General features: G+C 52.8%; 1 protein-coding gene across 6 annotated transcripts; it reads left to right on the top strand.

Moving 5' to 3' along the window:
* The first annotated feature begins 8,936 nt into the window (after positions 1–8,936).
* Positions 8,937–13,980, top strand: TMEM134 (transmembrane protein 134). Of its 6 annotated transcripts, none has more exons than XM_043581799.1 (8): positions 8,937–9,222; positions 10,115–10,179; positions 10,678–10,767; positions 10,920–10,996; positions 12,962–13,045; positions 13,211–13,255; positions 13,489–13,542; positions 13,629–13,980. In XM_043581799.1, exons 1-8 carry the CDS (start codon positions 9,049–9,051, stop codon positions 13,709–13,711), a joined length of 672 nt encoding a protein of 223 aa, XP_043437734.1. In that variant the 5' UTR covers positions 8,937–9,048; the 3' UTR covers positions 13,712–13,980. The 6 variants fall into 6 exon arrangements, with proteins under 6 accessions (XP_043437734.1, XP_043437736.1, XP_043437738.1 ...); XM_043581800.1 differs by having other exon boundaries at positions 8,966–9,222; positions 10,705–10,767; XM_043581801.1 differs by lacking the exon at positions 12,962–13,045.
* The last annotated feature ends 2,514 nt before the right edge of the window (positions 13,981–16,494 follow it).

Below are 16,494 nucleotides of genomic sequence, written 5' to 3'. Positions count from 1 at the left end.
GTACAGTAAACTCCCAAGAGACTGTGAGAGCCCCTTGTGGGCTCGGGAGTAGTGTGTCGTCCACTGAATCCACAGTGACAAGCACACAGTAGGTGCACATTAAATATTAGGAAATACATAACTGAGGGAAGTGAGGTACTTTGTGGGCTAAACCGAGGTTTCCCTCGGCCTCTGGAAACTAGCCGTGAACAATAGCGGTAGGAGTCTTCTCCCAATGTCAAGGTAACCCAGTAAGGGGACTGTCTTGAGGCCTGAGCGGGGCCTTCATCGTATCCTCCTAACTGGGAAGGATTATTGTCCCTCCCTTCTGACCCAGGTGCTAAAGGCTTCAGATACTTACTGTGATTCATTTCCCACAACAAGTCCCCCTAGAGAGGTGGGACCTCAAAGGGGAAAAGGAAATGTGCTTTGTTTGCTTGGTTTTTGCGTTTTACCAACACAGGAAGTTTTATAGGCAAGTTCTGCCAAATTTTGAAGCGACAAGTAGTCTGTATTGTATACACATTGTTACAGAAAATAGAAAAAGTGGAAAAGCTGACCAATATATTTTATGAGGTGAGTTTAACCTTGATTGTTCCTGAACCAGGTAAGTATACCACAAGACAAGGAAAGTATTTTTACTGATAAGCGTAGATGTGGAAAAGACTAATTGAGATATTAGGCTAGTTGAATTCACTAGTGTGTATAAAAAGGCATCAATGTGCTAAGTGAAAGTCATTCTCAAAAAGACAAGTTAGGGGCGGGGGAGGGGGGGAGGGGGGGCGTCTGTGTGGCTCAGTCGGTTAAGCCTCGGATTCCTGGTTTCCGCTCAGGTCATGATCTCATGGCTCCTGAGTTCAAGCGCCACATCAGGCTCTGTGCTGACAGTGTGGAGCCTGCTTGGGATTCTCGCTCTCTCTCTTTCTGCCCCTTGCCTGCTCCCTCTCTCTCTCAAAATAAATAAATAAACTTAAAAAAAATTCATACAAAGTCGAACAGTGGTTGGCTGGGGGAAGGGAAAATGGAGAATTGTTGTTTTATGAACATAGAACTTGTTTCACATTATGCAAAAGTCCTAGAGATTGGTCGTATAGCAGTGTGAATATACTTAACACTACTTAACTGTGCATTTACGAATGTTTCAGATAGGAGCGCCTGGATGGCTCAGTCTGTTAAGCTCTGGACTCTTGATTTCAGCTCAGTTCGTGATCTCACAAGCCCTGTGATCAAGCCCCAAGTCAGGCTCATCACTGGGCCTGGAGCCTACTTAAGATTCTTAAGATTCTCATTCTCCCTCTCCCTCCCTGCTCCTCTCCCGCTTGTGTGCGCACTCTCTCTGTCTCTAAAACAAAACAAAACAAAAGTTTCAAATAGCAAATTTTATGTTATGTGTATTTCCTCACAATTAAAAATTAGTTTTTTTCAGAAAAAAAAATTAAAAGCATCAAGATCAAGCGCAGCTCATTCCAGTGACAAAGGAATGGTTTCACGTTAGAAGTATCTATCATTGCAATTCATCACATCAGTGACCTGAAGGAGAAAACTCACATGGCTATCTCAAAATATTCAGGAAAGCCATTTGATGAAGTTCTGTGACTATTTATGATACAAACTTACAGTTAGGAAAAAAGAGGAGCTTTCTCAGAATGATAAAAAGCCATATGTGATTAAGTATGATGCAATAAGCGTTCACATTTCTTTTTTTGTTTGTTTCAAATTTTTATTTAAATTCTAGTTAACTTACAGTGTAATACTGGTTTCAGGAGTAGCATTTAGGGATTCACACCCAGTGCCCATCATAACAAGTGCCTTCTTTAATACCCATCACCCATTTAGCCCCACATTCCTTTCAATATCAGGAACAAGGCAAGGAATGCTCTCTACCAACAATACTGTTCAGCATAGTATTAGAAGTCCTGGCCAGGGGCGCCTGGGCGGCTCAGTCAGTTAAGCGCCTAACTTCGGCTCAGGTCATGATCTCGCGGTTCATGAGTTCGAGCCCCGCGTCGGGCTCTGTGCTGCCAGCCCGGAGCCTGCAGCCTGCTTTGAATTCTGTGTCTCCCTCTCTCTCTGCCCCTCCCCTGCTCATACTCTGCCTCTCCCTGTCTCTCAAAAATAAATAAATGTTAAAAAAATTTTTTTTAATTAAAAAAAAAAGAAGTCCTGGCCAAAGCAATAAACCAAGAAAAAGAAATTGTGAGAGTGATTCTATCTACATAGAAAATCCAACAGGATCTATGGGCAGACTTTTTTTTTACAAATTAGAGAATTCTTCGGTGTTGCAGGGATATAAAATAAAGCTACCAAAAGTTAACAACACTCTTCAAACCAACAATAACTCACTAAGACATGAACATAAGATGCCACTCACGAGAGCAATAAAAGTCAGAAAGCATTTCGGAAATAAAAACACAGCCTTGAACTTTGCGGAGCGAAAAAATTTAAGGACATAAAAGAAGACACGAATCACTGAAGTGACATACTTTTTTAATGATTAGAAGAGCTTAACCTTTGAAGCTGTGATTTCTCCTGATATCAATCTAGAAATTTAATTGAAATCCCGGGGAAAATTAAGATGGTTTCTGGAGAACTTGGAAAACACTTTTACAATATTTCTCTACAAGAATAAAGGTTCATAAAAGTTAGGTCAAGTTTCCAAAAGATGACCAAAGGTGGGAGGGGGCGGGGCTTGCCCTGTCCTATTAAACCACACCGTATGGGGCACCTGGGTGGCTCGGTCAGTTAAGCGTCCCACTCTTGATTTCAGCTCAGGTCACGATCTCGCAGTCATGAGATCGAGCTCCGCATCAGGTTCCGAGCTGAGCATGGGGCCTGCTGGAAATTCTGTCTCTCTCCCTCTGCCCCTCTCCCCCACTCACGCTCTCTCTCTCTCTCTCTCTCTCTCTCTCTGAAACAAACAAAAACCACTGTAAACCATAACAATCAATAGCATGTGATACCGACTGAGAATTAGTCAAGCAGATGAAAGGAACCAAAGGAGAGCTTAAAATACGTATGTATGCTAACAACTGCATACTTGTATGATAAAAGTGGGACCACAGTTCCGAGGGACGAAGAACGGATTGGTCGGCGATGCTGGGAAAACTGGCTCACTCTACCCTGAAACACATCTGGATCCCTTCTCGCACCACATCCAGAGACAGAATCTGTGGCCTTAAGGATCTTAATATAAATTGTGATACCTACCATTGGTCGAGTGCTCATAGGTGCCGTGCCCGTTACTGTGCAGGAAGTCATTTAATGCTAAATGAATGCTATGAAGGAAATACTATTATTACCTCCATCTGACAAATGAGGAAACGAAGGCACAGAGAATTTATGTAACTTGCTCCCGGCTGGATGAGGGTGAGGTGAAGGATGTGAGCCGTGCAAAGTCAATTTGTATCTTTATTTAAATTGTTGATATTTTGTTCATCGTGTGTGTTGGCCTTAAATCTGACTTTGAAAAACAATGCATTGAAGTATTATTGACCTTGCTTACCGGATCTTTTGGTATCCACTTAATTTTTTTACACTAGTCCTGGCCCTCCAAATCCCCACACGGGTAAGAAGCCCAGTATTCCAGTGGTCTGGCTCCAGATTCCGTGAACTATCTTATTGTGACACTTAGTAAAACTATCGGGCCAGGGGCGCCTGGGTGGCTCAGCCGGTTAAGCCTCCAATTCTTGATTTTTCCTCAGGTCATGGTCTCGCAGTTCATGAGTTCCACACGGACTCAGCCCCGCATGGATCTCTGCACTGATAGAGCTGAGCCTTCTTGGGATATTCTCTCTCTCTCTCTCTCTCTCTCTCTCTCTCTCTCTCTCTTCTCTCTGCCCCTCCCTTCCTCCCTCTCCGTCAAAATAAATAAACTTTAAAAAAAACAAAACTATCAGGCCACTAGAATACGACACTGGAGAATATCTTTATAATCGTGGGAGGGGGAAACACTTCAAACAAAACTCAAAGAACACAAACCTGATGGACTTGAATATAAAAAACGGAGGATTGTTTTTCTTTCTTTTAATGAAGGTTTGTGTAAAGTAGAAGCAGATGAAAATGAATATATTGTCCGATTTCTTTTTCAAAAATGAACTGAATATTAAAAAAATTTTTTTTAATGTTTATTTTTTGAGAGAGAGAGCGCGTGTGCAAGCAGAGGAGGGGCAGAGAGAGGGGGAGACACAGAATCCAAAGCAGGCTCCGGGATCTGAGCTGTCAGCACCGAGCCTGATGCGGGGCTCGAACTCACGGACCGCGAGATCATGACCTGAGCCAAAGTCAGCCACTTAACCTCCCTCCCCCCTTCCTTCCTTCTTTTACAAACTCACAAAGCTTTGGAAGGAAACGCAGTAAATTTTTGTTTGCAAATGGCTTGATCTACCTCTTTTCCTGGTGCCTTTGAAGTGGACATTGAACTCTTGTGAGACAATCCTGGGTCCTCTAGGTCCTGGTCCACAAAACAAACCAGGCAGCGGTCAGCAGCTACCTTCACTTGGACCCAGACACCCGACTCCGACGATACTGCCAACAATCAGACCTATATGGCTTGTGAGCAAAACAGACGAAAAGAGGGAACCAAACAGGACCAGTTATCATTTTCCACGTATGTCCACAGGTTTTTGTGTTTTGAGTTGGCCTGGAGTACGAGTTTAGAGAAAGCTAAGGAATATACCAAGTGCTACCATGAAGAGATCCTGGATCCACAATGGACGGGGCGTGCCAGCTGCCCCTCTGCTTCGACCGAGAACAAGCCCGGAAAGATGATGAAACTATCGGGAAGGGTGAAGTTATCCCTCAGGAAGCAGACTTCCGGATCAGGTTTGAGACACCGGCAGTAAAGGGACTTCTGGCAGGTGGTCCATAAAAACATACTAGACTAAGGCATGGAAAGAATAAACAAGCACTGTTTTTTTAAAAAGCTCTTCCAGGGGCACCTGGGTGGCTCAGTCGGGCAAGCGTCCGACTTCAGCTCAGGTCATGATCTCGTAATTCGTGGGTTCAAGCCCCGTGTTGGGCTCTGTGCTGACAGCTCAGAGCCTGGAGTCTGCTTTGGATTCTGTCTGTCTGTCTCTCTGTCTCTCTGTCTTTCTCTCTGCCCCTCCCCCACTCGTGCTCTGTCTCTGTCTCTCTCTGTCTCAAAAAATAAATGGACATTAAATAAAAGCTCTTCTGGGGCGCCTCGGTGGCTCAGTCCATTGAGCGTCCAACTTTGGCTCAGGTCATGATCTCGTGGTTTGTGAGTTCAAGCCTCGCATCGGGCTCACTGCTATCAGCACAGAGCCTTCTTCAGATCCTCTGTCCCCCTCTCTCTGTCCCTCTCCTTCTTGTGCTCTCTCTCTCTCTCTCTCAAAAATAAACATTAAAAACAAACCAAAAAAAAAGCTCTTCTGGGATGACCTGTTTAAGACAGAAACAAAACACCTCCCAGTTTAACCCGTTTCTGACCGAAAAGTCAAACCAGGGCTGACCCTTGAGAAAAAGTAAGTTCAAACCTCTCACAGGGGCATCTGTCTGGCTCAGTCAGTACAACATGTGACCCCTTGATCTTGGGGTTGTGAGTTCCAGCCTCGTGTTGGGTGTACAAATTACTTAAAAATAAAATCTTTAAAAGGGATTAATGAATTAGTTAAAAAAAAATACACAAAACCTCTTGCACCCGTGGGTGGGGGGCAAGAAAACATGATGTCGTTTTTAACGAATGTTAAAGAGGAATAATTTCGGGGCACCTGGGTGGCGCACTCAGTTGAGCATCTGACTCTCGGTTTCAACTCAGGTCATGATCCCACGCTTCGTGAGTTCGAGTCCCACATCGGACTCTAAGCTGACAGCAGGGAGCCTGCTAAGACTTCTCTCTCCCTCTCTCTCTGCCCCGCCCCCGCTTGTGCTGCCTCCGTCTCTCTCAAAATAAGTAAGTAAACTTTAAAAAAAAAAAAAAAGCAGCATACTTTCAAGGCTGAAAGTGGCCTGAAAACTCTTGTTCTTTATTTTGCTGATTAGTGACATGCTGTAGAAAATCATGAGTCAAGGGTTTAGTCCCATGTATATCATGGGTCAAACGACTCGTGAGCACGCCAAGCAAGGCCACGTTCTCGGAAGTTTACACAGTTTCTGGTCTGGTCCTGCCCTCAATGGAAGCTGGGAACACAGTGAGATATTTAGCACCACTTTCCTATAACCTAGTCCGCACCCCGTGGACCCAATCCATCCTTGGGGGATTTGCCTGTTTGTGCCAGTGTCCGTAGGAGGCAAGGGTTTGCTGTGGTCGCTGCCAGAGTCTTCCTCCTGCGTGTTGCTGCCGGGGTGTTTCCAATGCGACTGGAGACACGGGTTCTGAGCAGCCGTCCTCACTCTGGGTCCGCCAGGAACCTGTCCGTGGGCATCTCTACCCTGGGCCAGTGGTATTTCTCTCTCTCTTTTTTCTTTCTTTTCTCCTCATACTTGTCGGAGGGGCTCTGCAACGCAAAAAGCAGAAGCAGAAGGATGAGAAAGCGGGAGACACAGAAGGGTTAGCTGTTCGTGGAAAGTCTTAGGACCTTGTCCTTTGACACCACTGGCTTTAGAGAAGTCCTCAAATAGAAATGTGGAGAGAACTGGAATTCAAGTGGAGGGTGGCAGGGGTGTGGATCCCCGGGGGGTACGGGGCAGCCCAAACAGCCAAGGCAAGCTTGTTTTGCAAGCTGGCAACGCAGTTAGGGCTGAAACCATGCTCGGGAGGCCTGCAGCAGAGGGTCTTTGAACTCAGTATTCCATTTCAGCAGGTTTCTCACCGGAGTCCGGGGGAGGGTTCTTGGGGCGTCCCCTGCAGGTCTTCGAGCGGGAGTGCTGGGGTGTGGGAGAGGAAGTAGCAGGCCCATCCCAGAGCCACTCCAGGGCAGTGCTGGCATCCAGAGGCCCCATCATCCATCGGTGGGGGGTCCGGCGGGAGCCAAGGCGGCGCTCACGGAGAACGCCCCCGTGGGACGTGGGCCCAAGCCTGCACTCCACCCCAGGACTCCGAACATTGTTAACGAAGGGAAACTCGGACAAAGTAAGGACACAAAGAGAAGAGATATGTGCAACACCAAAGCACTGATACTTAGCTGTGTGTAGACATGCAAATCAGTAGAAAGAAGGCTAGAAACCCAACAGAAGAGATAGACAAAGGCTCCCCAAAGAGACGATTCACAGAAGAGGGAACCACCATGACTGCCAAGTGCATGAAGAGCTATTCAAATTCCCTAGTCATCAGAGAACCCAGATGGAAGTCAGGAACCACTTCAGATTCGTCAGATTAGCAAGCATCAGAAAACTGGAAAGCCAAGTGCTAACGGAAAACCAGAACCCTCGCGGTAAGTGTGGAAGTTCCAACAGCCACCCAGGAGAGCATCGTCGGTGCTTTGGGAAGCCGAGGGTGCGTGTACCCTGTGGCCTGCAAGTCCTACTTCGAGGAGAATTCTCCCACAGTCCATAAGGAGACAGTTGAAGACAGGTGTTCGCAGCAGTGACGTATGTGACAGGGGCACTGAGGCCAAGCTAAGGGGTGCATCACTGAAGGGTGTGGGGGATACTAAGAGTCCTGGATGCTCAGCGTGGCATATTGCATGCAACTAGCAGAGGTAACAAATGAGATGCATGTGGAAAACGTTAGTGTTGAGTGTAAAACCGTAAACAGGATGAGTCTGCTACGCGACAGCATGTTTGTAAATTTCAAGCATCCGTATAGGAGCCAAGCCATGTATAGAAGAGAACCAGACAGGATTCAAGGAAGCTGCCTGAGCACACCGACACAGGGGCCTTGTTTACAGTGGTGACGCGTCACAAACCGAGGAGGAGGGAAGAGTCAACTCTGCCTATGAGGTCATACAATGAAGTGTGGTGGGTGGGGGACGAGCATCCCTGGAACCGGGGGAGCTCGGGTTCCAACCCCAGTTCTACCACCTGTAAGCACTGGGGATTCGGGCAAAGCATTCATTCATTTCATCCACAAATACTTAACGAGCATCTCCTCAGGGCCAAACACTGTTCTGGGCACCGTGGACACGCTGGTGAATAAAACACTGTAACATAAGCTACCCTCGGATAAGTGCCGTGTAATGCGATACTGACTTTAGATTGCATCATCACGGATGGCATCTCTGACACCTGACTTTCCAGCAGGGATGCAGATGATGAAAGGGCCCAGTTGTGAAAGAGCAAGGTTAAGTGCTTTCCAGGCATAGGGAACAGCATGTGCGAAGGCCCCGAGGTGACAATGAGTTTGGCCTGTGTGGCTGGGTAGGTGAAAGAGGGGCAGAGGGGGCTTGAGGAGACTGAAGATGTAGGCGGGGAACAGATCATTCACAGCTTTGTAGGTCTTCGTCAAAAAGAGCTCAGATATTATTCTAAACACAATGGAAAACCAAGAGACAGTTTCATACAGAGGACTGAACTGCTGAACTTAGCAGCATACTTTAAAAACAAAAAAAAAAAAAACCAAAAAAACATTTTTTTCCTTAAGAGTAATACACAGAGAAAAAGGTGAGATATATTTTAAAAGATCACTTGGGCTGCTGAGTGGAGACTGGATCGGAGGAGTGGAAGCCACATAAGCTTTCTGAGCCTCAGAGTCCACACCTGCTATGGTGAGAATACCCAACCGGTGCAGAGCCGCGGTGAGTCAAGGTGGGAACACAGTCTGGTCCTAGGGGTCTCCTTGGCACTCGAGGCGCAGGCTGGGACGCGCAACGCTCCATCTCGGGCCTGGGGTGCCCCTCCAAGCCCAAGACACAGACCTACGAATTGCAAGCGAGCGAGCGCTGCAGCCGCTGCGGCTGGCGTAGGCGGCCGCTGGGAGGCGCCGGAAACTCTGCGCCGTCCCCAAAGCAGGGCCCGCCCACTGGCCCGCTCGGCGCTCGGCAGCTCCGGCCTGCCGAGGGCGAGCAGGGGCGGGGCCGTTACGTGGGGGCGGGGCCTCGGCCGGGGCGCCGGACGGTCGCAGTCTTAAGCCTACAGCACGGGGCGGGGCCTGCGTGCGGGGGCGGGGCCGCGGCGCTCGGGGCTGGCGGGCTCGGATGGCGGCGGCGCAGGGCTCCTGAGCGGGCCGGGGCCATGAGCGCCGCCCGGCCCCAGTTCAGCATCGATGACGCCTTCGAGCTGTCCCTGGAGGACGCGGGCCCGGGGCCCGAATTCAGCGGGGTCGCCCGCTTCGGGCCGCTGCACTTCGAGCGCCGAGCCCGGTTCGAGGTGGCCGACGAGGACAAGCAGTCCCGGCTGCGCTACCAGGTGAACGGCCCGGCCCACCTCAACCCCAGCCCGGGTCCGGGGGGTACCCCAGGCCGAGGCCGGACCCTGGAGAACCCCAACTCAAGGGAAAATCTGTCTAGACGCCTCTGCCTACGTAGCCACTGATTCAAGGCCCTGCCCAGACCCTCCCAATTCTGATTTTGGTCCCCAGCCACCGAACCCGGGAGTTCTTCCCCTAGCCCCAGCTGGAAATCCCACCCGGTGTCCCCACTTATCCTGGGTCGGGACCCAACGCCCTCTTTCTCCGCTGGGCTAGAGAGCTCTTCTTGTCCCTGAACCAGATCTTGCCCAAACTCCGGAGCAGACCCTCGAGCCTTCCACTCTCCCGCTTCTGTTCTGGAAGTCCCCCCCCCCCCATCCTGCCCCCGCCCCCACTCCCCTACCCCAGAGCTGGAGACCCTCACTCACCTGATGAGTCCTTACCCATGCCTTGACTCCCGCTAAACTGGGAATCTCCAATCTCCCTGAGGGACTTCCGCCAAGATCCTTTTATTCGAGCCCTGTATCAGATTCCTGCGCCCCAAACCTGAAAACCAGGACTTTTGCCCTGTGGCACTCCAAATCCGGAGCCTCCATACTGGGCCCCTGAAATACCGTTCTGAAAGCCCCACCCTGACTCCCAAACTTGGGGGCGCTCCTGGCCCTGGGACCATGCTGGGAGCCCTCAACCAGCACCCCCCCCCCCCACCTCCTACCTGGGTTTCAGTTTCTGTGAATCATCAAACCCGTTTGGCGGGGAGGGTGGAGGGCCAGGTGAGCAGCTGTCAAGCGGCCAGGCAAACAGCTGTGTGGGCTTGCTCTCCTCTCCCTGAGAAGGGAGGAGGAAGGGCCTGGGCCCCGTAACCCCTCTGAGCCCTGTGTTCTGGAATAGAACCTGGAGAATGATGAGGATGCAGCCCAAGCCTCTCCGGAGCCGGATGGGGGAGTCAGCATCAGGTCAGGGCCAGGTGGGGACCCGGCCTACGCCTCTAACCCTGCTCCCGGCTCCTTTCCCCAAGGTCCCTGGCCAGTTTCCCACCTCACACTGCTCAGCTCTGTCACATCCTGTCCTACAAGGATTCCTAGCCTGATCCCCACGCCCCTCATGGGCTCCCCTGTCCTGCAGGGTCACCCTACCCCAGTGCCAGCCTCACCCCCCCCCACACACACACACCCCCACCAGGCTCTTTCTCCTGCAGAAAACCCCTAGCCTGGTCTAGCCCCTACCTTCCCCCAGGTCATCTGTCCTGCAGGAATCCCTAGCTCGAATCTGCAGGTTTTTTCCATCCTCGGTCCTGCAGAGACCCCAGCCCTTGAATCCTCCTCACTTTGTCCCCTCTCAGTGCCCCCTCTCCCGCAGGGACACCCATCCTAATCCATGTACCAACCCCCACCACGTCATTATGACCCCTTCATCACTTGCCCTGCCTCTCACTGGGCCCACCTGGCCAGCAGGGATTCCAGCCGAACGTCCATCCGCAGCTCCCAGTGGTCCTTCAGCACCATCAGCAACAGCACCCAGCGATCCTACCATGCCTGCTGCAGGTGAGAGCCTGCCCTGCTTAAGCCACCTGCAGTCTGTGACCCAGAACAGGCAGGCCTGGCTTTCCCCCTCGGTCCTCTGGGTGGGGAAGAGTGATGGGAGAGGGTGGGGCTCTTGTCACTTCTCACACTCATCCTGCTGTCCTGCCCCCCAGCTGGACGCAACACCCTTTGATCCAGAAGAACCGCCGGGTGGTGCTGGCCTCCTTCCTCCTCCTGCTGCTGGGGCTGGGTGAGTGCCCCTGTGGGTCCCCTGCCTACCCCCGTGAGGGCGCCGTCCTCCCTTCGTGCAGGGTCTGGGTCCCCCTTGGCCCACGGAGCCTCCCTACATCCAGCTGAGTGCCATCACCCCACCCCCATTTTACAGGTGAGGAAACTGAGGCCTTAAGAGGAGCAGGCCCGGTCTCCTGGACACACAGCCAGGAAATCACACATAGTGGAAAAGGGAACCTGGTCCCATGCTCCAAACTTGTTTTTATCTTAGCCATTTAATCCCTCAGGGAGCAAAAGAGCCAACAGCTACCATTTATTCTGTGGCTACTTCAAGCCAGCCGCCGGGTAGGCTTATTTCCGGCCTTACGGAGGTCACACAGAAAGTGAGAGGTGGGACCGTGACCCAGAACCAGTATGGAGACAAGTGCTCAGGGATCTGCCCATCCCCGTCGACAGGGATGCTGAGCCTCTGCCGGCCCGACCCACGGAGCACCTGTCGCGTCCCCATCCCTGGAGTCTGAGAGCTGAGGAGGACCCCTCCCTGGCCCTCACCGGGTACACCTATTGCCCAGATGGGGAAAGCGAAGACCAGAGCAGACAGATCTCCCAGCCAGATGTTTTCTGACTCATTCTGCGGGGCTGAGGAATCAGGATCCCCAGCAGGGCAGGGACCTAGGGTCGGGATCAAGAGGGGCTCGTGAGGACAGCCCAGCTGTGGCAGCTGCTCTCCATCTTCCAGCACGGTCAGAGTCCCCTAGCCAGAAAGCTGAGCAGCGTCCTCGCCTCGGCTCTGAGTGTCTGCGTGTCGGGGGAGGGAGCCACCAACCTCTCCAGTCCCCACTGCAAGCTGGGCACTGGTCATACGGGCCACCTGCCTTATCCCATTTCATTCTCTCTCCCGGTACCCACAAGGGCAAGCATTATTACCATCCCAGTCCAGAAATAAGGACAGAGGCTCAGCCAGGTAAAGGGACTTGCTCAGACCTCAGCTGTGAGGTAGATGAGCTGGGATTCAAACCCACATCCGTGACATTACCAGGCCTCTAAAGGGCCTTTGTAGGACTTAGAAGACACCTCCTCTGAGTGGGCAGGGCCCCCAGCCCTAAGCCAGGGTGGCAGGTAGTGTTTCAGCCCCCACCATTCCTTTTTGCAGGTGCTCTATACGGGGCACAAGTCACCTAGCAGTCCATGGTGGCCCCTCGAGCCTTCATGCCATATCGCTCCCTTGCTGGAAAGCCCAGCTCCCCCACCGCCCCCAACCCCATCCTCTAAGCGGGGACCCAGGACTCTGTAGGTCTGAAAAGTTGATCCAGCCATGACTTCCCCAAACCCACTGTTCTCAGCCAAAGTTCACGTCCCTCGTTGGGGTCTACAGGCCCTGCCAGACTCCTCAGGCCCGGGCTCTTGCCTCTCCAGTCTTCCACTCTGGAAGCTCCGGGAAGGCCCCAAGTTCCTTGCAGACTCTAGGCCTTTGCCGTGCTGCTCCCTCCGCCCGGAGCATTGCAGTTCTTTTCTGCCTGCACCAAGCCCGTAGCAAAGCCTCCAGAGTCCGAGCGCCTCCTCCTTCCACATGCAGCTCTCTGCGTCTCCGTTTCATCTTCTGTGAAATGGGGATGATAATACCTGTTTCATTCAGTCACGGTGACAATAAAGCAGTGCAGGTAACAAGCTTAGCCCAGTGCCTGGCAGCACCTGGTAAGTAACAACTAAATGTTAGCTGCTATAGCTGTCACCACCGCTGCTCAGCGTCATCGCTACCGCCTCCAGGAAGCCCCTCCCGATCCCCCAGGCTCCCCCAGGCTCCCCCTGCCGCCTGCTCTGGCCTGCCACACCCCCTATCACTGGATCGTAGCTTGGAGTTTCTTGTTGGTTGCACCACTAGGGAAGGGCCATGAGGGCAGGGACCTCATTCGCTTTTCCCTGTGGGATTCCCAGTACCAGGCACACAGCAGGTGTTCCGTAAATGTTTGTCGATTGACTAAAGGCCACACCACGGAGCAGAGGAAAATCTCACTTCAGACATTTCCCAGGTCCTGCCAGGTGCCCTGCTCTGAAAACACAGAGCTTGGTGAGCTTCCCAGGAAGGGTCCTCTGGCTAGGGAACCTTCAGTTCAGATTGCGGACACTCCTGGGGCCTAAGCCTTGCTGGGGGTGGTGGGTGGAGTTCCCCGCCCTGCCGCCAGCCCCTGCCCCCGCCTCCCCCTCTCACCCTCGCGGATCCATCTGTGCGCAGCGCTGATCCTGATCGCCGTGGGACTGGAGGTGGCCCCCTCGCCAGGTGAGCGCCCCCTCCTACCTCCGCAGGCAGCGGGGTTCCCCACAAGAGAAAAACTCCTCCAGGACCCGCGAGCCCCCAACCCCCTCGGAAGTTTGCTTCCACCCTCATAGCAGGAAAGCACCCCTTTCACCGCAGCGAGACTTGACCAGACAGTGACCGTGACCCGCCCCCCCCCCCCCCCCCCGGTCCCGCCCCGGTGCCTCCCAGCCTTGACTCGGCCCCTCCTCCTGCAGGTGTCTCCAGCGCCATCTTCTTCGTGCCCGGCTTCCTGCTGTTGGTCCCGGGAGGTGCGGAAGGGCTCCGGGCAGGGGCGGGGCGGGGCTGGGGGCGGGCCGGGGGCGGGTCTCGGTGCTAACCGGCCCCGCCCCCGCAGTCTACCACGTGATCTTCATCTACTGCGCCGTCAAGGGCCACCGGGGCTTCCAGTTCTTCTACTTGCCCTATTTCGAGAAGTGAGCCGCGGGCGGACCGCGGGGATCCAGCCTCGCCTGCGAGCGGCCCCCAGGGGGCGCTCCTCGGCCCCGCCCCGCTCTGGTTTCCTCATCTCAAGGGAAGGACTGCAGGACCCTCGAGCCCCCAGCCCCCTCGAAGTTTGCTCAGGAAGTTTGCCCACTACCCAGGCCCGGGAAACTCGTCCCTTGCCTGTTCTGTGCCTTAACTTATTCTCGAGCCTTGGGGCTGCTGCGTTGTTGTTTTGTGCTAATAAAAGAATGTACTTCGCTCCAGGAGAGACCTTGATCTCCCTTTCCCGCCAACCCTGCCCAGCCCGTCGGCCTGGCCACAGCCCCTCCCGCAAAACCTGAGGGAAGCGCTGGCTGCAGGCAGCTGAAGGCTCCAGGACCACCCGTCTTCCCCCCCCCCCCCCCCCCCCCCCCCCCCCCCCCCCCCCCCCCCCCCCCCCCCCCCCCCCCCCCCCCCCCCCCCCCCCCCCCCCCCCCCCCCCCCCCCCCCCCCCCCCCCCCCCCCCCCCCCCCCCCCCGTTGTACCCGCGACGGTCCTGATGCTCTAAGACTTGCTCCTCCGTTTTAGGTGCGGAGCTGGGCCAGGGACTCTATCCTGCAAGCCTGGAGCAGCCTCCCGTCACCACCCGGCCCTTAGCAGAGCTGGCCCTGCCCATTTCTCTACCTGGAGGCGCAGCAGCCTTGGTGCCTGCCCAGGGGGCCCTGGCCAAGGGCACTGGGATGACGCAGGCCTGGGGCCTGGAGGCTGGTATCCCGGTTGCAACGTGGCTCTGGGGCCCTGGGCTGCCACAGCTCTGAATGTGGGCCACGACAAGGCAGCAGCCCAGCCCTCTCCGCCCATTGCCCTACTTCCGGGCTCAAGGGTTGGGAGAAGCAGGGGTGAAGGCAATGAGAGGCAGGGCGCGTGTGACAGAACCTCCGTGATCGAGGACTCTCCACAGAACAGTGGAAACAAACCAACTCAGAATTTTGGAAAACCAAGGCATCTCAGAATCTCACGAGCCAGGAAACAACCTTTGAGAACCCTGAAATCTGAGATCATAATAGCTACCATTTATCAAACTCTTAGAAGGCAGCAGGTCCTGTGTTGAGCACTTCGCACAGGTTATTTCTGATAATCACCACCTCGGTCCCATTTTACAGATGAGGAAACCAAGACCCAGAGGGACGGATCTGCCCAAGGGCAGGGTTGGGAACATAACCCAAGGCTTCCAAGACACCTGGGGGTGGGAGGGAGAGGTGAGGGCACCCAGCCCGTGTGGTCCCCAGCTGACCACCCCAGGGAGGGAGGGCTGACTGAGGAGATCCTGTTCATACACTTAGAGGTTTATAGTCTGTCTTCCGAGTGAAACACGAATGGCGATGAGAAGAGACATGGGCTGTGCCGCAGCAGCCAGGAGAATGTCTTTGGGTTTCTGTGACTTTGCTGAAAGAGTTAACACCCAGACTCCTGTTCCCACTCCTGTTCTCCTGGCCCACCCACACTTCCCAACCTCAGCCCCCAATCTGGGCACTTTTGGGGGCACCAGTCGGATACAGGAATTTCTAAATCAGTGGTTCTCAAAATAGCTGTACTAAAGGATCAGTGTTCCTTTCTAATCCATCATGGACCAATACTGTGGTGAGATCAAATGACGATTGGAAAAGTGAGAAACAATGACCATGGCCTACGCCAAAGTTGGATGCTCGACCAACTGAACCACCCAGGCGCCTCTGTCATTCCACAATCTTAACACCAAGTTATTCCAGAAGTAGTGAGTCTCCATGTAAGACTACGGCTATAAGCAAGCTATAGCCCACAGGCCCAATACAGTCCCCAAGATAAAGATGGTGTTTATATTTTAGTAACAGTTGGGGGAAAAGTCAAAGAATAGTAAGATTTCGTGAGCCAAAGAAGTTTACAAAATTCAAACTGCAGTGTCAATAAATCAAGTTTAATCAGTTAATTACCAAATTTCCACCCCAGCCATCCCTGTTTGTATGCGGACTGGGGCTGCTTGGCAATTTTAACTACAACCGCAGAGCTGAGCAGTTGTGACAGAAACCGTAGGGTCCTCAAAGCCTAAAATCTTTATCTGGCTTTTTACAGAAAAAGTTTGCCAACCCTTAGTCCGTATGAACGTGTCGACAGAACACTGAATGACAACATTTAAGGTTTTCACGAGGGGCGCCTGGGTGGCTCAGTTGGCTGACCCTCCTGCTTTGGCTCAGGTCATGATCTCACAGCTCGTGAGTTCGAGCCCCGCGTCGGGCTCTGTGCTCGCGGCTCAGAGCCTGGAGCCTGCTTCGGATTCTGTGTCTCCCTCTCTCTCCGCCCCATCCCCATTCATGCTCTGTCTCTCTCTGTCTTAAAAATTTTTTTTAAAGAATTTAAAGTGCTTGATTTTTGCCGGTTAATTTTTGAAATCCAAACTGGGTTGACAGTAACACTATCCTCAGGGGATCATGAATAGCTAAACTCTAAATGCAACTTTCTTCTTCCGTTGAAAAATACATCGCTAGTTGTGTCCAGACGAGGAACGTTGGATTTCTCTAGTGAACTGTGACTCATTTCATCCCTAATCTAGCCCATTTCTGTCTGCTCTGCCTGTACTTTTATGAGTCTTCTTTGGTTCATTTTCTCCTAGTAAATCTGTGTTGCAAGCCATCACTTTCAGCCTTTTGATTCTCATTATGCTGCTCGAATGTGCCTTAGATCCTGCACTCCGCTGTGGGGAAGAGGCTGCTCTCTGCCCCCCCCCCCCCCCCGTAGAAGAACCTTTGGTTTTTAGCTGGGCA

Source organism: Prionailurus bengalensis, chromosome D1 (assembly GCF_016509475.1).
Source record: "Prionailurus bengalensis isolate Pbe53 chromosome D1, Fcat_Pben_1.1_paternal_pri, whole genome shotgun sequence".
In the NCBI taxonomy this organism is placed as follows: Eukaryota; Metazoa; Chordata; class Mammalia; order Carnivora; family Felidae; genus Prionailurus; species Prionailurus bengalensis.
The sequence above is the reverse complement of the archived record's forward strand: the minus strand, read 5'-3'. Positions and strand labels throughout refer to the sequence as shown.